The sequence below is a fragment of the Lodderomyces beijingensis genome, assembly GCF_963989305.1.
Source record: "Lodderomyces beijingensis strain CBS 14171 genome assembly, chromosome: 1".
Lineage (NCBI taxonomy): Eukaryota > Fungi > Ascomycota > Pichiomycetes > Serinales > Debaryomycetaceae > Lodderomyces > Lodderomyces beijingensis.
Genome location: NC_089970.1, coordinates 1,047,549 through 1,070,942, shown reverse-complemented (window position 1 = coordinate 1,070,942; position 23,394 = coordinate 1,047,549). Strand labels below are relative to the sequence as shown.

Genomic DNA, 23,394 nt, shown 5'->3' with positions numbered 1-23,394 from the left:
TTTAGCTCATCTCAGTTTAGCTCATCTCAGTTTAGCTTTTTGTAAAAGAAAAAAAAAAATTATGACATTGCTACTCTTTTTGAGTGAGATATTTGTTGACACATTTGTTTGAACAAAACTGCCTTTGAATCGGCACCTCTTTATTCTGATACATGTCCCACCACTCAAACACTTCAGCCATGGGTTCAACAAGAATGAAATTACACTCGCTGCACTTATCTTCAAATTTGCCCTTCTTGATAGCTTCACTGATGAACTTGTGGTATACTTTCGGGGTAGTCCTTTTCCATGCTTGGGTTTCGCGGTAAGAAACATCGTAGTTGGCAACGACATTGAGACACAGCGCTTTTAAAGATGGCACGTTGCTAATTTTGTGGGTCAAGAATCTAACCTGCGATCTGGCTTTCAAACGGAAGGGGCTTGAGCTAAATATTTCGTCGTCACCGTTGATGCTTGTTTTCGCATGAAAAATGGCATCACTGGGGATCTTGATAAAAGGGTTGGGACCTGCAACTACGATTGATAGCTTCTTGAGGTTGAGGATCTGGTATGGCAAGAATTTAAGTCGATTGGAACTGAGGGATATGTCTATCAAGTTGGTGAGTTTGCCAATCAATGGTGGTATGAGTTCGAGTTTGTTCTGTCGTAACGACAAGACTTGCAATTTGGTAAACTTGAACAATGAAGGCTGTAGTTCGGATAGGTTATTCCCGGTAAGATAAAGCTGGTATGGAAATTCGATGGATTTTTCCTCTTCACCTCCAAAGCTGTCAAAGATGACCAAATTGTTCAAGTCCTTGATTTCGTCAGGAACCAGATACAATCCTCGGTATTGCAAATCTAGCACGGTCCTTGTGTTTTCAAACGCGTCCATGATTATATCCCTTGCCTTGGAATAAGCCTGGGCTCTATATCGTTCGGCCTCTTCCTGTTCTTTCTCCTTCTCTTTGTCATTCATCTCGAGCTCGCCCTCCTCGCCATTAGCCGAGCTTCTCCGCTTGATCGAGCCGTTGAAACTACCTTTATATCGATTGAACCTGTCGATTCCAAAGTCAGCATCTGAGCTGATGGCTTTTCCGGGTGACGTATGCGCTTGCACGTTTTTCATCTTTTCCCGTTTGGGTGATTTTGGAACTTGGAAACTTGTGGTTGGGTTGGTGAAAAAATCAAACTCCGACATGAACTGTGGCTCGGCCTGTTCATCGCCTGCAACAGGCGGACTACTCGGTGGAAGCAATGCCTCGGGCTCACATTCTTCCTCGGTATCAATCATGGTTGCCTCCTCCTCGTCCTCGTCATTTTCAGCTTTTGCCTCGCTCTTGTCTCCAAATGCAACTTTCTTTACATCGTCCTTATCATTAAAACTTTCCCCCATACGACGCTTCAACGATGGCGGATTGACTTTAAGTTGCGGCCGCACCGCTCTGGCAGTGGTCAAACGGACTCTCCTCGTATGGTACAAGCCGCTAGCATTTTCGTCGATTTCTGATTTTGTTCTCGGCGTGGTGTCTAGACTATTGTGGTCATTGAATGACGAAGTCTTGCTGAATGCAAACGGTAGCAAGTAGTTTTGTTCCAGCATAGTTGTAACTGGTGGTGATACGCTTACACACTTCTTCTTCTTCTTCTTCTTCTTCTCCTTCTTCTTCTTCTTCTTCTTTCCTCTACTCTTTCTTTTTTAAAGAAAAAAAGTCCAAAATTGTCAATAAGCCCTGACCTCTTTTCCCCAGGGTGAGTTGCTTGCAAAAAAAAAAGGAAAAATAACCGTTAAAATACCGATAGATATAATAACCAACCAACGTTTAGGGTCACCGATGTTCGGTTAAAAACCTTTCCCTGCCCCCGTCGTAATTCATCGCTCTCTCTCGCTTCACCGGTAGTAATTTTTTTATTTCTTCGGTTGAAGGTGGGATGTAAACAACGCGTCTCTCGTTCGCCACACACGTGACATACGCTCTCCGCACTTTCGAATGTCGGTTGCGGAAAAATGCGACACGCGTACGCGACACATTTATCAAGCACGTGACTAGCAATGTCTCCTCTAAGCAATGGCTGGCCTCCCCTCTCCTTTTGCCAGAACAGAAATGCCAATGAGCCTGACCCAATCATTTCAAGGTTTTTTTTTTTTTCTTTTCTTTCTGAATCGTTGTTTCGAATGCTCATATCTGTTAGCTGGTTGTTGATTTTCCTTTTTAATCACTTGTTTCAGGAAAGGGAAGGAAGGCTGAGATTTTGCGTTTACTGGCTGCTTGCTGCAAGTCGAACTCGGCTGCAGTTTTATGCAAAAGCTTAGGATGTGACCGTGCCCACTACTATTGAAAAACATTCCATGGAACGAAGCGTAATGCAAAGCAACGAGACTGCTGCTGCAGCTGAAAAGTGTTTCAGCAGAATCTATCTTGCCCGTGTTACTCCCTTTCCTCTCGCAAAAGCTCAATCGAGTTTGCAATCGATTGTATCCACTAGCTTTGGCTCTCCAATACAAGGCTGATGAGTGTATTATCCTGCATCCCCAAAGTTGTGGCTTAGCTTTATTAGTTTCAGTGTGTGCCGTGTTGTTCCAAGGCTTGAGTAGAGATAAGCTTTTGTTTGCGCTTTCGCTCTCGCGTTCTTTACCTTCATCTTCATCTTCTTCTGCAATCAAACTTTAACTTAATACCGTATTTCAGATGTGTCATCTCCGATCTGATATCGGCACGGCTCCGATCTCTGAGCTCGTGAATCAGATATTTCTGTCTACTCAACTAGAGGGTCTAGTGTTGTGCGGGTGGTGTGGCCCCCCTCTCACTTAAGCGAGAGGCCTCCCTCTGAAAGGAAAGTCCACAAGAAATACCATGTTTTTTTGGACAAACGGAATCAGCAGGCAACTCCCAACTCACACCTCCAGATTCCATCCAACGTGCTTTCAAAGGGTTCAGTAAAAAGGTCAACCTATAACACGTGAAGTTGGAAGTAAAAGAAAACCAAAAAAAAAATAAAACAAGAAGGGATATAAAAATTCAAAATGTGGCCCCCCTTTAGTGGAACAAGGCTTTAAACAATCAAAGCAAAGAAATTAGCTCCTGTTGGATGTGTCAATTCGAGTTCCTTGACCTCCTTCCCTCTTTTGTTCTATTATTTGTCCCTCCAATCTCCAGAAAATAGCCCCGTCTATGCACAATTAATTAAGTCTTCAAAGTCTAGCATTTAGAATCCCCATATGTATAAATGTAGGTAGATATATAAAGCGAGAGAATACTACCTCCTCGCATCTCACATCCAGAAAACTGCAAGAAGCTGTCCGTCAGATCCGTAGCCGTAGCCATAGCCAGAGCCGCCAAAGGTTAAGAGTCAAGAGTGAAAAGTCAAAGGAGAACGTAATATGAGACACAACTTGCTAACGCTTGGTGAGTTTTCCAATTGGCAATGGGCGACGCTCAATCCCTACACTTTGCTAGGTCATTTCAACTACTTTCCAGAAAGCACCATCAACACTCGAGATGCACCGAAAAAATTATCCCATTCCTTGTTCCCTCCGGTGTTGTACTCGCCACATGGAAACGCACTCAATCCAGAATGGGTTCAATTGGTTGGACAGGCTATCAATGCGTTTTTTGTCTTGTGCATGGTGATTCAACTTGGACAACTTGTGGCGCAATGGAAAAGCCCGCGCACGGCTGCCGCTGCCGGGGCATCTTCATCTTGGTTACACCGTGTTAAGCATTTGCAATTGCTTATCCAGGTTACGGTGTTGCTGGTGATTTATGCACTCACTAGCAACGAGCTTGTTTCATTTAGTCTTGTCGCCACTGTGGTTGCTGCCGGTGTGCAAGTTTTGGAGTATAGATTGTCACCAGTGGCTCTTGCATCGGTTCTATTATACTGGCTTGTGAATTTCATTTTTGGGCTTGTCATTTTGGTCCAAGATGTGGCATCAAAGCACAAGATTATTGCACCAAACACCGTCAACTTGGTACTCGAAATTGTGGCACTTGTCAATGGCTTGATCATTTTCGTATTGGAGACTTTTTTTTATTCATACGGAGACACCACAACCTCAGCATCAGAAGCCAACCTCAGCATCAGCAGAGTCAATTTCATCTCCTATTTCACATTCAGCTTTATTCAACCGGTGTTGAACAAAGCATACACTACGGACGAGTTGACCATGGACGAATTGCCCAATGTCATTGGCAACTTGAAAAGTGACGAGACAACGGCAACTTTGAAGAAAAACTGGCAACATGAACTAAGAGTCAAAAGTCACATTTTCGCCAAGATTGGTTCTATATTACGAAGAAGAAAGTACAAGAACACCCCAAACTTGTTGAGTGCGGTTTACAAGTCCAATGCCAGCTACGTTTGGGGCAACCTCATTTTCAGCTTGAGTGACATTGTATTCTCCTTCTCGCAGCCATTCATATTGATGAAATTCATTGGCTTTTTCACAAGATACGTTGATAGTGAAGGAGCACCACATGAGAGACCACCAGTGATTATTGGCTATTTTTGGGCCTTTGCCATGCTCTTTACCAAATGTGCCGATTTTATTTCTTTCAATCAGGCCATCATTTTGCAAATGAAGCTTGGCTATTCTATTCGAAGCTCGTTGACGGTTTTGATCTACGAGAAATCGTTGAAGCTTTCACCCGCGTCGAAAAAGAAGAAGCCCACTGGTGATATCGTCAACAACATTTCTGTTGACGTTGGAAGAATCAATTCTTTCACCCAGGGCATGAGCGATTATGTAACGGCACCTATAAAGCTTGTAGTATGCGTGACTGCCTTGTTCAAATTTTTTGGCTATGCGTCATTCTTTGGTGTTGGTGCCGCGTTGCTATCGGCACCGCTCATCTTGTTGATTCAGACGGCGATAATGGCAAGTTTTAAACAATTGATGAAGGACAAAGACGATAGAACCTCGCTTGTCACGGAAATCATTAACCTGGCCAAGAGCATCAAGTTGTACTCCTGGGAAACACCCATGTTGAAAAGGTTGAATCACATCAGAAACGATCGAGAATTACAAAACTATAAGCGTATCGGGGTCATTTTCGCTCTTGTTCAGTTCTTGTGGGGGTGTGTGCCTTTCCTCATCAGCTGCGCTTGCTTTACTGCTTTCATCAAACTCTACAATGTTCCTTTGACGCCAGAGATTGTTTTCCCCGCGTTGGCATTATTTGGATTATTGATGGAACCAATGGCATTGATCCCCAACTGTATCATGCAGGTTCTTGAAGTGAGAGTATCCTTGGGAAGATTGACCGAGTTCATGACGCTTGAGGAGATTAGCTCGGACCAAAATGGGAAAATACGCAGAGAAGACGCAGTCAAGAATGGAAACGAGGCTGTTGTTATCAGAAATGCCGATTTTGTGTGGAATGAGAATGCGGCGGCGGCGGCGGTACCAGAATACAAAGATGAAGAAAGTGAAATACAAAATGAAGAAAACAATAACAACAACACTTTGGCGCTTAAGGATATCAATTTCACTGCGCTCAAGGGGAAGTTGACCTGCGTTGTGGGTAAAGTCGGGAGCGGCAAGTCGACTTTAATAAATGCAATTTTGGGAGATGTTCCAGTCAAAGCTCAGACCTATTCGGACAATGCCGAGCAACAGCTGTCCTCGCCGCCGCTTGTTGAGACTTTTGGTACCATTGCATACTGTCCTCAAAACCCGTGGATTTTGAATGGCACAATCAAGGAAAACATCTTGTTTGGTCACAAGTACGACTCGGAGTTTTACAGAAAGACAATTATTGCGTGTCAACTAGTGCCTGATTTCCAGGCCTTGGACAAGGGCGACAAGACTGTCGTTGGTGAGAAAGGTATAACGTTGAGTGGTGGCCAAAAGGCGAGAGTGTCCTTGGCGAGAGCCGTTTATGCCAGAGCTGACATTTACTTGTTGGACGACGTCTTGTCTGCTGTTGATGCTCACGTGGGCAAAGCTATTACAGAGCAAGTTTTGTCACCAAATGGTATCATTGGCAACAGGACCAAGGTCTTGGCCACAAACTCGGTGCCTGTCTTGCATCAAGCAAACGACATTTACCTTTTAGCTGATGGAAAGATTGTTGAGCATGGGGACTACGTTACGGTGACAAAGAAGAATGGCGAGTTGGCCAAATTGATTAAAGATTTTGGAAGAAAAAAATCTGAAAAGGGCGAGTTGCTGGACCAGAAATGTAATGAAGAAATTGAGGAGAACTGGAAGGAAAGACATGAAGTTGATAAAGTTCAAACGGAAAATACCTTGCTTGAAGCGACAGAAACTCCGTTAGCTGCATCCCCAGCGGGAGTGGTGGTTCGTCGTGCCAGTATCACTTCGTTTGATCACGTATACGATGATGATGAAGACGAAGACGTAAACAAAAACGAAAATGAAAACAATGAGTTATCTGGTATCGCCGAGGCTAACGCCAACACTACCTCAGGAGGTACCACAGCCCTCAGCGAGGAGAAACGGGAAAAGGGTGTCGTGTCGTTCAAGACTTTTATTAGGTACATCAAAGAAGCCAATTACAAATTGTTCATTGTGTTTTTAATTTGCATAGTGATCAACATCTTGCTCAATGTTGGAGAAACCTACATCTTGAGGGTATGGTCGAATGTGAACAAGGAGAGAAACGAAACCGTTGACCCAGGCTTCTTCTTGGGTCTTTATTTTGCCACTGGTGCCTTGGCTGGATTCGTTGTGTACATTGGATACTATATTCTTTGGTCCTATTGTATCATCAAGGCCGCCGCTTATTTCCATCAAGAAATGGCCAAGGCCATCTTGAGATCGCCATTGTCATTCTTTGACACGACCCCCGTGGGCAGAATCTTGAATCGGTTCACCCAGGATACCGACAAGATTGATTTGCCCTTGCCCTGGTCATTAATTATGTTTTTGCAAACTTTTATCGGCACCATTGTGACATTTGCCGTGATTATAGTCACTTTGCCCGCGATGATGATCTTGATTGCAATTTTCGGGCTCATTTACTACTATTATAGTAGCAGATATATCCCAACGTCGAGGGAGTTGCAAAGATTGCAATCAGTTGCCAGCTCACCCGTTTTGGCGATTATCCAGGAGACATTGAACGGGGTGGATACAATCAAGGCCTATGACCAAGAGGCAAGATTTATTCACAAGTGCAAAAAGTTTATTGATCAGAGAACTTTGGTCAATGTCGTTAATGTTGACGTTGATAGATGGCTTTCTATGAGACTCCAGTCGATTTCCGCAGCCACCATTTTTGGAGCCGCCTTGATCTCCGTGCTCTCCTTGACGGGCACCAACCCAATCACACCGGCACTACTCGGTTTTGTCATGACCTATGCTTTGAATGTCTCGCAGCAGCTCACAGCCTTAATTCGCGCCTGGAGTATTGCCCAGGACAATGGGGTGGCATTGGAGAGAATTGTCGAGTATTGCGATTTACCCTCGGAAGCACCCATGGTTATTGAAGACAAGAGGCCCAACAAGTTGTGGCCTGCAAATGGAGCAATCAAGTTTAAAAAGTATAGCACTTCGTATAGGCAACACTTGCCTCCCGTTTTGGAAGATATAGACGTGGCCATTAGTGCCAGGGAGAAGATTGGGGTTGTTGGAAGAACTGGTGCAGGTAAATCCTCGTTGACTTTGGGACTATTTAGGTTGATTGAGGCAACGGGAGGTTACATTGAGATCGACGATGTCAATGTAAGCGAGATTGGGCTTTATGATTTGAGACGTCACTTGACTATTATTCCACAGGAAGCGCACACTTTCAGAGCCTCGGTGAGGGAGAATTTGGATCCTTTTGGTGAGCATGATGATGCCAAATTGTGGCAAGTGTTGCAGTTGGCGCATTTGAAAGAACACGTGGAAAAGATGGAGAGTGATCCTACGGACGAAGAGAAGAAAGGGGTCAAGAATCCCGACGAATTACCGAAAAAGCGTGGTTTGGATGCCCAGATTGAGGAAGGCGGATCGAATTTGTCAGCTGGACAAAAGCAGTTGTTGTGCTTGGCCAGAGCGTTGTTGAACGAGACGAGCAAGATTTTGGTTCTTGACGAAGCCACTGCTGCCGTGGATTTCCAAACCGACAAGATCATCCAGGAGACCATCCGGGAACAGTTTAAAGACAAGACCATCCTCACTATTGCTCATAGAATTGACACGATCATGGACAGCGACAAGATCTTGGTGTTGGACAAGGGCAAAGTTGCCGAGTTCGACTCGCCCCAAACGCTTTTGAAGAACAAGGACAGTATATTCTACTCGCTTTCGAAAGAAGGTGGATATATAAAGTAGTGGACAATATAGATATATATATTTGCGGAGATAAACTTGTTGTTATCTTGTGTTGGTGAGTCACCACTTTTAGACGTCTCTGTTGTGGCTGCAAAAAAAAAACAAAAACAGTGCCGCAGAGAGGATTTAGTCACGGCGGAGATAATTCCACTTTGGTCTTAGATCCGCCTCTATCCCCCGGGGGTTTGGGTTGCATTTACGAGCGAACCGAAACGGGAAAAAGTCGTGCGGTACTCGATTTCTCTCTTGCAACCTATTAATTATTTTTTGGTGCCGTGCGCTCCAGTGGGGGGGGGATTGGCTCAATGTTGCAAAAAAGCTTTTGCAATGGGTACCCGCTCTCTCTGATTTATGCCTTTGCCAGCTTTGTCCATCCGCGGATGGGTCCCACTTGGCTTGGACGTGGACGGGAGCTAAGCTACGCTGGACCGCTAACGGACTCGGATAGACGAGCTTGGGTTTACTTTGATTGCAGGAGGAGAAAATTCGATCTTGCCGTCTTTGTAAGTGGCGCGAGATGCTGAGAATTTTCGATGAGTTTGGGAGAGAAGCTGAGTGGGAATGGGACGAGATGAGACGAGACGAGGTACAGGTGTCCCTTTCTTTTTTGTTCTTTAAAACTAGGGAGGGACCTAAAAGACCGTCTTTACGAGTGGCCCACGACCTAAAAGGCCGTCTTTACAAGTGGCCCAAGACCCCCCCCCTAATTCAAGGACCTTGTAGCGAGTTGGGACTTTTCGCAAGCGCAATTTGGCTTCAATGGAGACCGCGCTCTAACGGGTTTTGGAAGCCACACGAGACCGGCAAGAATGTCCCGAAGTTGCGAAACTTGGCCAAAAAACAACAAACGCAAAAAGCAGGCGGGTGCTGGAGAGACGGGTGGCATGCTCTCGATTATTACTCATCTCCGGTGTGTTTTTGTTATTGTTTGGCCAAGGTATGGTCGCTTGCTTCACTTTGACAGGTGGTTCCACCACCACCACCAACAACAACAACCACAGCGTATCAAAGGGAGAGGGGGGATGGCATTCTCTGTCACACAACGCTGCCTCAATTTTCACTTTTATTTTTTTTTTTTTTTTTTTTTTAGGCTGCCATTCTTATCAGACACGCGGCAGCATTGCAGTATAAATGCCCCTAGGGATCCCTTTCTTCAATTGCACACTGGTTGCTTCTATTCTTTCCAATATCAGATAGCTTTTGCACATTGTTAGCATGAATCAATCTTGTGGAGCCACCAGCAGTGCTCTAATAACGGGGTTCAGCGCGTTGCAGCTCACGTCTTTGAATCCGTTTTCCTTTTTGCACACATTTGATTTTTTGAAGCTTGGTGGTGGCAGCAGCAGCAGCAGCAACGGCGAAATCGGCATTAGTTCAACAGGGTCGAGCTGGCACGAGTATATCCCAAAGCCGTTGGCTTCCAGCCACGGCAATGCTGTAAATCCGCAGTTTGCTTACTTTGTCGGCTGTGCAGTCGGTATATTTTTTGCGCTTTTCATGGGCTTGAAATTGCTTAGCCTCTCCATCACTCGGACGAAAAAGGCTCGAATATATACAAGGACTCCCCCGCTTCAGATTTACAAAGTTTTCGCCATTGCAGTTCAAGTTCTGCTATTGGTGGCATTGTGGTTTATAAACTACATCCATGTTTTCTTGGTGCTTGCTGCAGCCACGGCAATTGCATTGGTCTTGAGCATGGCTGAATTTCGAACCTCGCCTATTCCCGTGGCTTCTTCCTTGCAGTTTTGGATGGTCTCGACCGCGTACCTTTTGGGCACTTTTATCCAAGACTCAGTCTCGCAAAAACATAAAGTATTTGCCTTGAATGGCCCATCGTACATCTTGGAGATTGTCTTGTTGGTTAACAATTTTTCAATCTTCATCTTGGAAGTTGCCTATTATGAGCCCGGGTTCGATACCAGCAACGACAGCTACTTGGAAAAGATCAACTTGTTCTCCTACATCACTTTTTACTACTTGCAACCATTGATTGATCGCATATACAAGACCGATGACGTCAAGCTTGACGAGTTGCCCGATATCTTGGGAGAGTTGTCCTGCGACGAGAGCAAAGCCAAAGTCGCCAAATACTGGGACGAAGAAGTCGAGGACGCCAAGACTAGAAGGCCCAGTGTTTTCAGGAGACTTTGGACTAGAATCAGAAGGCAAAGGACAACCAACGATGCAAATGGTGGTGATGATGACGATGATAAATGTAAGCCAAATTTGTTTATGGCCATTTTCTTTGCATTTTTGCCTCAGTTTTCCTTGAGCGTCACATTAAAGATTATCGAAACCGCCTTGAACTTTAGCCAGCCGTTTGTCTTGATGAAGTTTATCCAGTTCTTCACCATCTATTTCTACAGTAGCGAACAGCCTCCAATTATTATCGGATACTTTTGGGCCGCTTTGATGTTTGCCATTTCCTGTGCCAATTTCATCACTTTTAACCAAGGCTTCAGCTTGCAGTTTAACATGGGATATGGCATTCAAAGCTCCTTAACCACGATTATCTATGAAAAAGCGTTGAAGCTTTCTCCTCAGTCAAGAAAAAACAAGCCTACGGGAGACATTATCAATCACATCACCATGGACATTGACATTATCTTTTGGTTCTGTTGGAGCTTGGGGGAGTTTATTGCTGCTCCTTTGAGACTCGTCGTTTGCTTGGCTTCGTTGTACAAGTTGTTTGGCAATGCAACTTGGGCAGGTGTCTTGACAGCTGCCGTGGTTACACCCCTTGCAACAAAAGTCAACACATCAATGTCCAAGTACTATCTTCAAGAAATGAAGGATAAAGACGACAGAACTAGCTTAATCACGGAAATCTTAAACTCCGCCAAGAGCATCAAATTCTACTCGTGGGAAAAGCCAATGTTGGCCCGTTTGAGCCACATTAGAAACGACAGGGAACTATACAATATCAAACAGTGTGGAATTGTTAGCGCTTTGGCCCAGTTCTTTTGGTCCTGTATCCCCTTTTTCATCAGTTGTTCCACCTATGCTGCATATGCTTACTTTTACAGCGCACCCTTGACTCCTGACATTGTTTTCCCCGCATTGGCATTGTTTGATTTGCTTTCAGATCCAATGTTGATGATTCCAAGCTTTATAGTTGAGGTGATTGAGACTTCGACGTCGTTGGCACGTATTGGAAGCTTCCTCTGCTTGGACGAGTTGGCCGATGACCAGCATGGCCATGTTAAGAGAGACCCCGAGGCACGCGACAATGCCAAGGATTCAGTCATCATCAAGAATGCTACTTTTATTTGGAATAACGAGACGAGCAAAGACCCTGAATATAAGGATGAGGAAACCGAAGTGCAAGCTGACAACTCTTCCCAGAACATTGCATTGAAAGATGTCAACTTTACCGCCAAGAAGAGCAAGTTAACCTGTGTTGTGGGTAAAGTCGGCAGTGGCAAATCTACCTTGATCAGAGCTATCTTGGGTGACATTCCAATTGACATTCCAAAATACTCAGATAATGCTGCCGCCGCTTCCAACTCCAACTCTAAGTCACCAAGTGTAGAGACATTTGGTTCAATCGCATATTGTCCCCAAAACCCATGGATCTTGAATGGTACCGTTAAGGAAAACATCTTGTTTGGTCACAAGTACGACTCTGAGTTTTACAGAAAGACGATCACCGCGTGCGAGTTGATTTCAGACTTTAAGACCTTACCAGACGGCGACAAGACTGTGGTTGGTGAAAAGGGTATTTCCTTGAGTGGAGGTCAAAAAGCTCGTATCTCGCTAGCCAGGGCTGTTTACTCGAGAGCTGACATTTACTTGTTGGACGACGTCTTGTCTGCTGTTGATGCCCATGTCGGTAAGGCTTTGATCAAGCAAGTCTTGTCAGACGACGGAGTCATTGGCAGCAGGACCAAGGTCTTGGCCACAAACTCGGTGCCTGTTTTGCACGAGGCTAACGACATTTACCTTTTAGCTGATGGAAAGATTGTTGAGCATGGAGACTATGAAACCGTCATGCGCTCCAATGGAGAATTAAAGAAATTGATCAAGGAATACGGCAAGAAGAAAGACGATGAGAAAGCACCAGAAGAAGAAGAAGAAGAAGATGCCAAGAAGGAATCTTTGGAAAATCAAGCACCAGTTGATCCTGTTGAAGCTTTACACACTGAGGATTTGGTAGACGAGATTGTCGACTATATGGGCGAAGAAAACCGAGGAATTGTTGAAACTGCAGTTTTGCGTCGTGCCTCTGTAGTGTCATTCAACCACTCATACGACCTCGATGAAGAGCAAGAAGAAGGAGAACAACTTGAAGGTGGAAAAGCTAGAAAGACTGGTCACGTTGAGGAAACTTCTAGAAAGGGAACAGTTCCTTGGGACATTTTCAAGCAGTACATCATTGCATGCGACTACAAGTATTTCTCACTCTACATTGTTGGTACTTTGCTTACGCTTTTGATCACTGTTGCTGAAAAGTACTTGTTGAGCTACTGGTCGGAATTGAATAGGGAAGCAAACCAAACCGTCAACCCAGTTTTCTATTTGGGGGTTTACGCCTTGATGGGAGTTGTTGCTGGTTTATTCACCTACTTGGCAGCACTCGTGATTTGGGGATACTGTATCGTGAAAGGTTCCGCTTATTTCCACAACAAGATGGCGGAGTCCGTCTTGAGATCTCCAATGTCCTTTTTCGATACCACCCCGGTTGGTCGAATCTTGAATAGATTCACCGAGGATATCGGTAAGATTGATATGAACTTGCCCTGGATGTTGATTGGTTTCGTCACCACTGTGCTCAACGGCTTGGTTACTTTTGGAGTGATTTTTATCTCCCTCCCTGCCATGTTCTTTGTCATTATGGGATTGTTGATTGTTTACAACTACTTTAGAGTGAGATTTATTCCAGCAGCTAGAGAATTGAAAAGATTAGAATCGATTGCTAAATCGCCGGTGTTGGCCACCATCCAGGAATCCATCAACGGCGTGGACACGATCAAGGCTTTTTACCAAAGAGACAGATTTGTGCACAAGAGCAAAAAACTCATTGACGACAAGACCCTCATTGGTGTTGTGATGCAAAACTGCAACAGATGGTTATCGGTGAGGTTGCAGTTTATCTCGTCGACGATTATGTTTTCCACTGCGTTATTAGCTGTCATATCCTTGGGAGGCAAACATCCAATCTTGCCCAGTATTTTGGGTTTCGTCATGACTTATTCCTTGACAATCACGTACATTTTGAACTCGGTTGTGAGATATTGGGCCGACATGCAATCTGGCGGTGTTGCCATTGAGAGGATTATCGAGTACTGCAATTTGCCCTCGGAAGCACCCATGGTTATTGAAGACAAGAGGCCAGCGGACTCTTGGCCAGCAAACGGGGTCGTTAAATTTAAAAACTACAGCACTACTTATAGAGCACACTTGGATCCCGTGTTGAAGGAAATCGAGTTGACAATCAACCCCAAGGAGAAAGTAGGTATCGTAGGAAGAACCGGTGCAGGTAAATCCTCGTTGACTTTGGCCTTGTTTAGAATCATTGAATCGATTGGCGGGTTTATTGAGATTGACGATATCAACATCGGTGAGATTGGCCTTTATGATTTGAGACATCATTTGACTATTATTCCACAGGAAGCACACACTTTCAGAGCCTCGGTGAGGGAGAATTTGGATCCTTTTGGTGAGCATGATGATGCCAAATTGTGGCAAGTGTTGCAGTTGGCGCATTTGAAAGAACACGTGGAAAAGATGGAGAGTGATCCTACGGACGAAGAGAAGAAAGGGGTCAAGAATCCCGATGAATTACCGAAAAAGCGTGGTTTGGATGCCCAGATTGAGGAAGGCGGATCGAATTTGTCAGCTGGACAAAAGCAGTTGTTGTGCTTGGCCAGAGCGTTGTTGAACGAGACGAGCAAGATTTTGGTTCTTGACGAAGCCACTGCTGCCGTGGATTTCCAAACCGACAAGATCATCCAGGAGACCATCCGGGAACAGTTTAAAGACAAGACCATCCTCACTATTGCTCATAGAATCGACACGATCATGGACAGCGACAAGATCTTGGTGTTGGACAAGGGCAAAGTTGCCGAGTTCGACTCGCCCCAAACGCTTTTGAAGAACAAGGACAGTATATTCTACTCGCTTTCGAAAGAAGGTGGATACATTGATTAGACATTTTATTTTATAGAATTATAGCATTTTATTTATTCATTTATTTATCTATATTTTTCATTTTGAATTGCTCAGAGCTCATTTATCAAATTTGTCAAGTCGGCCCTCTGCTTCATCAACTTGGCCCTGCGCTCATCAGAGATGGTCGAATTGACCAACTTTTTATTTGCAGATTTGCAAACCCCCGTGCGGCCCAAACTGCAAATATCACAATTTGGAGCACGCGGCACGCACACAACTTGCCCAAATCCCACAACCAACGGATTGATATCCGTCCAATACCGCGACGGAAGCCAGCTTTCCAACTCAGCACGGCATTTCTCGGGCGTGTTGGCTTTTCGTGAGATCCAGCCCCACATCAGAGCCAAGCGATGCAAGTGGACATCTACCCCGATCCCCGAGTTGATGCCCCATCCGCATTGGAGCAACAAGTAGCCCATTTTGGGCCCGACGCCAGGCAACTTTACAATCTCTTCTATCGTACGCGGGATATCGCCCTTGTGTTCCTGAATCAAGATCTGGCATGCCTGATGGATGTAATTGGACTTGCGGTTGTGGAAACCGACTTTGGAGATGTAGGAGTCGATTTCTCCCGGGGTCAACTTTGACACTGACTGGAGGCTGAATCCAAATTCGGGGTATAATTGGGAAAGTGCCGTGTTGAGTTTAGACATGGCGTCGTAGTTTACTTCATCTTTGGTCTGGGATGATAACATGAGCGATATTAAAAGTTGGAATCGATATTTTTGCGGGTTGGTTTTTTGCAAATTTGGAGTTATGGTGTTGGGCATCGATTCACAGCCTTGGTGATCTACTGGCGCCATGAACTTCGACCTCATTTCCACCACTTCGTTGTAAATCGTGGACCAGTTTGACGGACCCGTGGCTGCGTCTGCCGGGTCGACTTTGGAAAAGATGTTTGGTGGAAGATCCTGCTCTTCCTCTTCACCCTCTACTTCCGCTTCGACTTTGACTCGCGGCAGGTCCAAATTTGCCTCTGGCTCTGGCTCTAATTTGACTTGAGGCTTAATGGCCTCCATGACTTGAGCGTAGCTGACATCCTGCGTCAACTTCTGCGCTCGAGAAGAGGTTAACGCTGACAGCACCTCAACTTCATTTTTCACGTCGACTTTGGCTCTTTTTCCAGTACGACTGACTGTAGCAGCAACAGTAGCGGCAGCAGTAGCAGCGGCTTTCCTCTTGCGTAGATGCATCAAGAACTTTCAAGAAAAACACGGGGTCCTGCCTCGAGACATTGCCCGCCAAAGTGAAAAATAACCAATTCCTTTACTCCGGTATGGCTGTGGCAAAATGTGACTCAGATAATATCCGTTGCACTTTAAGAGAGACCTCAGCTGGTTCAGATGCCACTGATTTTTTTTTTCTCACCTTACAAATTACCCCAGACCCTTCTTATCATCATCTGCAGGCACATCGACTCGTCAAGAAGACCAACTTCCACCCAAAATAAACAAAGGACACGAAGAAAGAGGAAAAAACGGATTTTGTTAGCAGTTGGAAGAAGAAAAAAAAATGGATGCTGGATTTGCTGTACCGCGTATGGGTTTAAATGGAAGTGTAGGCGGAAGTATAAGTGGGGGGGTCAGCCAAGTTCCCACGCAAATCAAGGACGAACTCGCCAACAAGTTGCCCAAATTGAAATCTGCAGACTCGCGAATGACCGCAAAGACCATCCGGGCCCCTGGTTCCAGAGCAGAGAGAGTAGCACAGGCATGTGACCGCTGTAGAGCGAAAAAGACAAAGTGCGACGGAGGCGACCCCTGTTCTACGTGCTCTGCTGTGGGGATGAAGTGTATTGTTTCCGATAAACTCAGCCGCAAGGCCTTTCCGAAAGGTTATACTGAGACGTTGGAGGAACGGGTTCGGCATCTTGAGGCTGAGAACAAGAAATTGACGGGGTTGCTAGATATGAGGGGAGAACAGTTGGAGATTTTGAATAATACCAATTCTCAGCTGCATTTTAATGGGGGCGACGAGTTGTTTGGCAACCACCTGCAAAGTGGTGGCACTAATGGTGCTGGCGCTAATGGTACTGGCGGAAGTACCAGTAATGGTGGTGTTGGCAGAATCACGGCCAGGAATCTACAGATGTTACAGCAGGAAAACATCATGCGCTTGCACATGCACGATCATGGGAACGGGTGCTCTTGTGGGTGTACTAATGAGCATGCAGTTCATGATAGACCCGTGTCTGTTGCCGGCTCACTATTTGAAACGGGCAAAGTCTCCATTGCAGGCTCGATCCGGTTCAGCGATGACGAAGATGAAGATGGAGACGACAACGATAGCTTATTGAGCGCAGACGAGTATCAACGCTCGCCGCATTTTGGCAGGCGGCGTCATTTTGCCTCCAATTCAACAAACAGAGAATCTAGTCCTGCTCCCGGGGCATTCGCGGCCGCTACTGCCATAGCCCAGATGCAAAAGAACAAGTCGCTACAGGAGCAACGCCTTAAACTCGAAAATGAAACCAATAAGCAGCGGATGTTGACTTCCTTGGTGGCCACGTCGATGCCGCGAAGTACAGAAGAAACCTTGTGCGTGCCAACGCTTTTGGCACGCATTTGCCAAGCGTACGGGTACGATTCACAACCGTCGCTTTTCGCGGCAAACACCTTGGCCTCGTTAAAAGACCACCCGGGACAATTGGTGAAATTGTCGACGAATGAAGAAGTAAAAAATAAACTTGCCAAGATGATCATGAATAGAGACGACGTCAATGTCCTTCCCGAGCACGAAGCAATCACTTTTGTGAGAGATCTTGTCAAGTTCCCCGTCTCGAGATTGGACTTGGACCAACTTTTAACGGTCTACTTCCAAACGTGGGGAAACACGTTGCCCATTATCGGCAAGACAACTATTCTAAACTGCTACATGAGAATCATTGACATCCTTGAATGCTCAAATGCTACAACGACAAGTGGAACAAACTGCTCATTTGAGCTGGTTGAGAAAATTGGAGCTATATTGGTTCTAACGCTAAGCCTCGGGTTCCTTGCCAACAAGAGCGTGTTCCTTGGCCTGGAAAAAGCCCAATTTTACGCGTCGTTGATGAAACATTATGATTTCTTGATCAACGAGTTTATAAAGCCCAATTGCTTAATCACCAAGTCTTGCTCAATTCAATCGTTGCAAATCTTGTCCCTTGCACTCCAGTATTGTTTAGCGACTGGGGATATAGCCACCTGTTATGAATTGCGCGGTAGGGTCATTAGCATCGCGCAGCAGTTGCGGTTACATAGGTGCCCCGCGGCAGTGCTTGGAGTCAACACCAGCAACGAGGGTAATTTCAAATTGCAAAACTTTATGCAGGCGGAGAGACGGATCTTGTTTTGGTGCATATACTGCCTTGATACATTTTCCTCGTTGAATATGGGAGTGCCTCGATTAATGAAGGACTATGAGATTGAGTGTGCCATGCCGTTTTCCGGGAAGGGCGACTCCGAGACCGAGACCGAAAGCGACGACGATAATGTCAACATCTTGATCATAAACAATACCCAATTATCGATTGTGGGCAAGGTGTCGCGAATGTCGCTTAGCGTGATGCTTTTTTGTAAGGTGTTGGCCAATATCTTGGATTCCATTTATTCGAGATTCGACAAGGGCGACACCTTGCACAGAGATCGGATGTTGGAATCCTGGAGACGCGAACTTCCCAGCGACTTGCGGTTTGAACTAGACACCAACGGGTTGAGCTTGAAGCTTCCAGAAACTAGCTCGTTTGAAGGCAATGTTTGGGACAATCTCAATAACCAGCAATTGACGTTGGTCTACTTATATTACCATACTAAAATCTTGATCCACTTGCCGATCATTTCCAAACACGGGAACCACCATAACGTGGGACTATCACAAAAGCAGCAATTGACGAAAGGGGAAAGCGACACGGCCACAGTCGTGGCTACAATGAGCGTCATTCAAGAATCCTCAAGTCAAATTCTCGAAGTGATTAAAACTTACACCAAGAAAAGCTCGTCGCCCGTTTTGCCAATCCCGTTGAATATTGCTCGGGAGCAGGCCTTGTTGACATTATTGGTTGCCAAGGGGACACTCGACTATATCAAAGGAGGGCACTTGTTTAACAACCTGAAACAACTAGTTTTAGACTCAGTGGCTAACTTGGCTGTAGACTCTAAATCGGAAGTTCCAGGTTGCATAACGCGAAACTCACTAAAATTACTAGAACTTAGTGTCTTGAGCATATTAGGGGTAAATTTAAACAAGTTTTCAAACAGCTTAAAAAAGAAACCTGCAGTTGGGATACAAATGTCCAAGGCTGCATCTGAGAGAGAAGCAGAGAGTCAAAAACTCAAGATCAATACAGCAACAACAACAACAACAACAACGTCTTCTTCTTCTTTTTCTGTTCGTCCAGGCTCAGCTGCAAAAATTTTGGGTGCACCCAACGCTGGCCTTGGTACATATGCCAAGGATGAAGTAATAATAAGTGCCATCAATCAACCAAGCACCAATGGCTCAGTACAAAACCAAATCGGAGTCACTAACAAAAGTATCGATCATCAGTCAAGGAACTTTGACGATATGGAGAGCTGGGAGAGTTTATTGAGGTTTGATCCATTCAGTATAACGCCAAATAACCAGCACAACATGATGAACGACTACGTTACCGATGGATCCTTGGGGTTGGTTCCCTTTTTGGAAATTCCAGAACAGGAAGATCCTAGTATGAACAATCAACTATTCAGTAGCTGGGTATAACCACAATGTTTTGGATCCAATAAATACATGAAATAAAACAAACAAACAACAACAAACAAAAACCAAAAATCAAAAACCAAACCAAAAAAATTTAATGATCCAAATGTATAATATTGTCTTTTTTTTTTTAAAAAAAAAACAAAAAAAAAACCTATCGATTGTAAAGCTCTATAGATTCTTCGTGACTTAGAATCATGCTCTCGCCAGCTTTGTCCCATAGTAAACATCCGCTACTTTCATCTTCATTCAGTTGGCACCAAGTTAAAGACACGGGGAACGCTAGCTTCAAGCCACGTAGGGCAGCACGCCATTCTTCACGCGTGAACAAGACTCGTCGTGGATCGCTCGTGGGACATGATATGTTGGAATTTCGCAATCGCACTTGTTGCAATCTTACTCCACCACCACTACCATTACCACTACAACTAACACCATCACGGTCTTTGGACCGAGCGCAGAATTGATCGATTTTGCTCTGCTTCGACATAAAGTATCGCGTCTTGTCCGTGTCGAATATCTCGCGAACCAGGGTGCTCATTGATTGGTTCTTTGGTTTCCTCACTCTCAGCAGTGATGGCGGTGTAGCTTTAGCGCCGGCTGTAGATGTAGTTGTACTTGTACTTGTACCTTTCCGGCCAGCTTTTCTTTTTGTTGATACAGGTGGGGGTGGCGGCACGGCAAAGTCTGCAGCTTGACCCTCTCTGCGAAAACCAAGTGCTTTCAAAGCTAGGATTTTTGAATTGTGACTCCTGACAAGCTCTTCTTGTTCCAAGATAGTTTCATGAATCCCTTGCATTTGCGTGCTGGGGAAATAAAAAACGTCATCTTGCTGTTGTTGTTGTTGTCGGTTTGATCCTGGGACTTCTGGTTCAGAAATCACATTTTCTCGGTTCATAGTCGGACGAACTGGGTCATTTGTCGAGTTGTTGCTTGGTGAAGAAGAAGAAGCAGAAGAAGAAGAAGAGTAGCAGGGAATGGAAGGAAAAATGATGGCGGCAGATTGTTGAAATTTTCACGCGTTGCATGGATTTTTAAACGTTTGGGGGTCTATATGATACATACTTATATGTCAATCTAAAGTCATCTTGCATTGTTATCGGATGAGCTGCATAGAGCGCCATAGTACCTTGTTCTTGTTGAAGAACACCCGTGGAAGTCCAAACTTTTTCATGTTGGCCAGATGTTCAATATTGACTCAATTTTGCTGAGTTAGAGATCACGTGACTGCCACGGCTGCAAACACACCCATAGATCACGTGATCAATTTTCATTGGCACCAGAGCTTCTTAAAAGTGGTCAAGTATAGGCTGAACCGACTTTCCTCATTCAAGAAGAAGGAAACAAAATTTGGCTCAGGTCCAGTATGTGATGATCACTTTTGCAGTCTGTGTTTCAATCATGTGGGGCTGAGGTCGCTCCTCCTTTTAGAAGTCATGATCTATGTCCGCTTCAAACTCGCTTCAAACTCCGCTTGGATAAATGCTCAAATGACACTCGACCAAGTTGCACTTCGAGCCGCTTTTCAGATATAGGTGATGATAAAATGAATATATACTTGAATTTCCCGTAAAACGGAGCCGAAATTTTTCCTGGAGAACCTCCACACTTTTTTTTTTTCTCAAAAAATACTTGCAGTCGCTTCGAGATGAATACCTATACCAACCAAAAAGCTTTCAGCATACGAGGGCAGCTCTTGCTCTCCATCATCTGATGCCATGATGGGGTTTGGAATCGTCGAGTTTGAGGGGCCCGCCTAAGAGATCTTGTTGACAGATGTAGACGAGCCGCACGGAGTTTTTTTTTCCTTTCCGAGATCCCCAAATCTCTCTCCCTCGCTTCATTTCGTCTCCCCCACACACATCCTCGGACTTAAACCTCGCAAATCCTCCAAAGCGTGTCATCAAAAGATTACATGCCCTGGATTCAATTTTCAATATAGCGTCATCCCCAATTCGTACATTCCAACGGCCGTCTATATAAACTGATCTAGAATGACCCACTTTGGTTTTTAAGCAGTTTCTCCAACATCGTCACCAGATATGTCGACTTTTTCCAAAACAAGTTTCAAGACGTTAAACTACAACAGTTTCCGCCCGCATTATCCGCCGTCATTCTACGCGATACTCGCGCGATACATCCAACAACACGGTGGAACTCATCTCCCTGTCGATACAGCTGTAGATTTAGGGTGCGGCACGGGGGTGGCCACTTATCCCTTGTTGAATTTGGCTCGTCATGTAATTGGAGTTGACTTGTCTCCCGGGATGATTGAAACTGCCAATTCACTAGTGGATGAACGTTTACAGCAGTTGGGTATTGCCGGTCCGTCATCGTCATCGTCACCATCATCATCAGCAACAACACCACCACCAACGATTGAGTTCAAGTGTGGTGCGGTTGAGGATTTTGTCAACTCGGGACAACGGGGCGAGATCCAGAATGGGTCTGTGGATTTAATCACTGCTGCGCAATGCATTCATTGGTTCAAAGACTACCATGTGTTTTTCGCTAGTGCTGCCCAGTTGTTGAAATCCGGTGGTGTATTGGCTTATTTCTACTACATCGATCCCATGATTGTTGATTTTCTGGGCCCCGCGCGGGAGGATAAGAGCAAACAAGAGATTTTGCAGGATGCCTACTCGGTGTATCGCAAGTACGCTTACGATGATCCAACGTTGATTGGGCCACATTGGGAGCAGCCAGGTCGAAGCATCTTAAAGCATTTCTGCGTGGACGTGAACGAACAAATCCCTCGTGATTTGTATCAAGATGTAGTGGTGAACACTTTTAAGGCTGGTGCTGACAATGTTCGCGCTGATGATTCCAAAGATTTGGATTTGAAGAAATTGAAGATCAAGTTGAGCGAATACGTCGATTACTTTTCGACTTATAGTGGATTCCATAATTTCAGGGAAAAGACTGGCAGAGCAGATCTTTTGAGCAGCGATTTTTTGAAGGAGTTGGTTGGTGTGACTGGGTGGGATTTGGACAAGACCGAGATTGATCTTGTTTGGAACACGGGGTACACCTTCATGACAAAGAAGTAAGAGAAAAGACACTATTATCCGTAAGTATATACCTGTTTACGAATCGAGGTTTCATCTGTTTCCTTTGGCATTTCTCCTAGATCCACATCCCCTTAAGCAAGAACCTCCACTTACTTACTACCGCCTAAGCGGCTGTAACCCAAAACTCTCGCGGGACAACAGCACCACCACCACCAGGAAAAAAAAAGATCAAGCCGGGAAATGTTGGGCATTGCTGCAATAACACCAGTGCAACCACATTGACATCCACCACGAATTACATAGCATGCTACTCAATCTACCCAGGTTCCTTCTCAAGACCTACTTGACCTCGGTGATAGTCTGGATAATGCTAACGACATCCATCCCGCAGACAATAACGAAATACACCATGAAACCACTAACGTCACCCTATTTTCCACAATCGTCGATAACGGTGCCGAAACGACAACCGATCCTCAATGCCACGGTATACGTCGTGATTGCCCACCCTGACGACGAAGTCATGTTCTTTGCGCCGACCATCTTGGAGTTGACCAAACCGCAGTACAACAACCAGGTGAAATTGGTGTGTTTTTCCAATGGCGATGCGGGCGATGTGGCTATGGGCCCCGTGAGGACGCGGGAGCTTTACGCTTCGGCGCGGATCTTGGGGGTTGAGGTTTCGAATGTGCGCGTCTTGGAGTATAAGGATGGGATGAATGAGACTTGGCACAGTCAAGATATCGCCAAATCCATCACTCAAGTAGTGAAGGAGGAAAAGGAGAAAGATAAGAAAAGTGGTGCCGTGATTGTCACCTTTGATGATGGAGGTGTTTCGAGACATGCGAACCACGTGGCTTTGTTTCATGGATGCAGGAAGTTTTGGCAAAAGAGCCGGCTGGTCAGAGTATACACTTTGAAGAGCTTGGGGTTCTGGGAGAAGTATAGCTTCACCTTGTTGACTAATGTTGAATTGGCGACTGATTACGTGACCAGATTGATTAGGAAATTCGCCACTGTGAATATCAATGTCAGCTTTTTCAGCCCTGCTAATGACTCAAGCAGCGTCAAGATTTACTCGGATTTGAATAAATTGGCTTGCAGTTACGCGGCGATGGCCTATGGACACTATAGTCAGATGGTGTGGTTTCGATACGGATGGTTGATGCTTAGCCGGTACCTCACCTATAACCATTTAATAGAAGTTACCAGGTAGTTGTGCGATATTAG

At 45.1% G+C, this 23,394-nt stretch overlaps 8 protein-coding genes across 8 annotated transcripts; 5 read left to right on the top strand and 3 right to left on the bottom strand. All coding sequences in view use genetic code 12, as the record gives it.

Annotated features, from left to right (window-relative positions):
* Nucleotides 1–70: 70 nt before the first annotated feature.
* On the bottom strand, nt 71–1,582 carry LODBEIA_P04470 (uncharacterized protein; the record flags this gene model as incomplete). The annotated part of the gene is made up of 1 exon (XM_066974694.1): nt 71–1,582. The coding sequence occupies one exon, from the start codon at nt 1,580–1,582 to the stop codon at nt 71–73; it is 1,512 nt and encodes a 503-aa protein (XP_066827385.1).
* A 1,779-nt stretch (nt 1,583–3,361) lies between these two features.
* On the top strand, nt 3,362–8,263 carry LODBEIA_P04460 (uncharacterized protein; the record flags this gene model as incomplete). The annotated part of the gene is made up of 1 exon (XM_066974683.1): nt 3,362–8,263. The coding sequence occupies one exon, from the start codon at nt 3,362–3,364 to the stop codon at nt 8,261–8,263; it is 4,902 nt and encodes a 1,633-aa protein (XP_066827384.1).
* A 1,215-nt stretch (nt 8,264–9,478) lies between these two features.
* On the top strand, nt 9,479–14,413 carry LODBEIA_P04450 (uncharacterized protein; the record flags this gene model as incomplete). Its single annotated transcript, XM_066974672.1, has 1 exon — nt 9,479–14,413. The coding sequence occupies one exon, from the start codon at nt 9,479–9,481 to the stop codon at nt 14,411–14,413; it is 4,935 nt and encodes a 1,644-aa protein (XP_066827383.1).
* A 71-nt stretch (nt 14,414–14,484) lies between these two features.
* LODBEIA_P04440 (uncharacterized protein) lies at nt 14,485–15,627 on the bottom strand (the record flags this gene model as incomplete). The annotated part of the gene is made up of 1 exon (XM_066974661.1): nt 14,485–15,627. One exon carries the CDS (start codon nt 15,625–15,627, stop codon nt 14,485–14,487), a length of 1,143 nt encoding a protein of 380 aa, XP_066827382.1.
* Nucleotides 15,628–15,946: 319 nt separating this feature from the next.
* On the top strand, nt 15,947–19,156 carry LODBEIA_P04430 (uncharacterized protein; the record flags this gene model as incomplete). The annotated part of the gene is made up of 1 exon (XM_066974650.1): nt 15,947–19,156. The coding sequence occupies one exon, from the start codon at nt 15,947–15,949 to the stop codon at nt 19,154–19,156; it is 3,210 nt and encodes a 1,069-aa protein (XP_066827381.1).
* A 151-nt stretch (nt 19,157–19,307) lies between these two features.
* Nucleotides 19,308–19,694, bottom strand: LODBEIA_P04420 (uncharacterized protein; the record flags this gene model as incomplete). The annotated part of the gene is made up of 1 exon (XM_066974639.1): nt 19,308–19,694. The coding sequence occupies one exon, from the start codon at nt 19,692–19,694 to the stop codon at nt 19,308–19,310; it is 387 nt and encodes a 128-aa protein (XP_066827380.1).
* Nucleotides 19,695–21,195: 1,501 nt separating this feature from the next.
* LODBEIA_P04410 (uncharacterized protein) lies at nt 21,196–22,203 on the top strand (the record flags this gene model as incomplete). Its single annotated transcript, XM_066974628.1, has 1 exon — nt 21,196–22,203. One exon carries the CDS (start codon nt 21,196–21,198, stop codon nt 22,201–22,203), a length of 1,008 nt encoding a protein of 335 aa, XP_066827379.1.
* Nucleotides 22,204–22,468: 265 nt separating this feature from the next.
* Nucleotides 22,469–23,380, top strand: LODBEIA_P04400 (uncharacterized protein; the record flags this gene model as incomplete). The annotated part of the gene is made up of 1 exon (XM_066974617.1): nt 22,469–23,380. The coding sequence occupies one exon, from the start codon at nt 22,469–22,471 to the stop codon at nt 23,378–23,380; it is 912 nt and encodes a 303-aa protein (XP_066827378.1).
* Nucleotides 23,381–23,394: the final 14 nt, after the last annotated feature.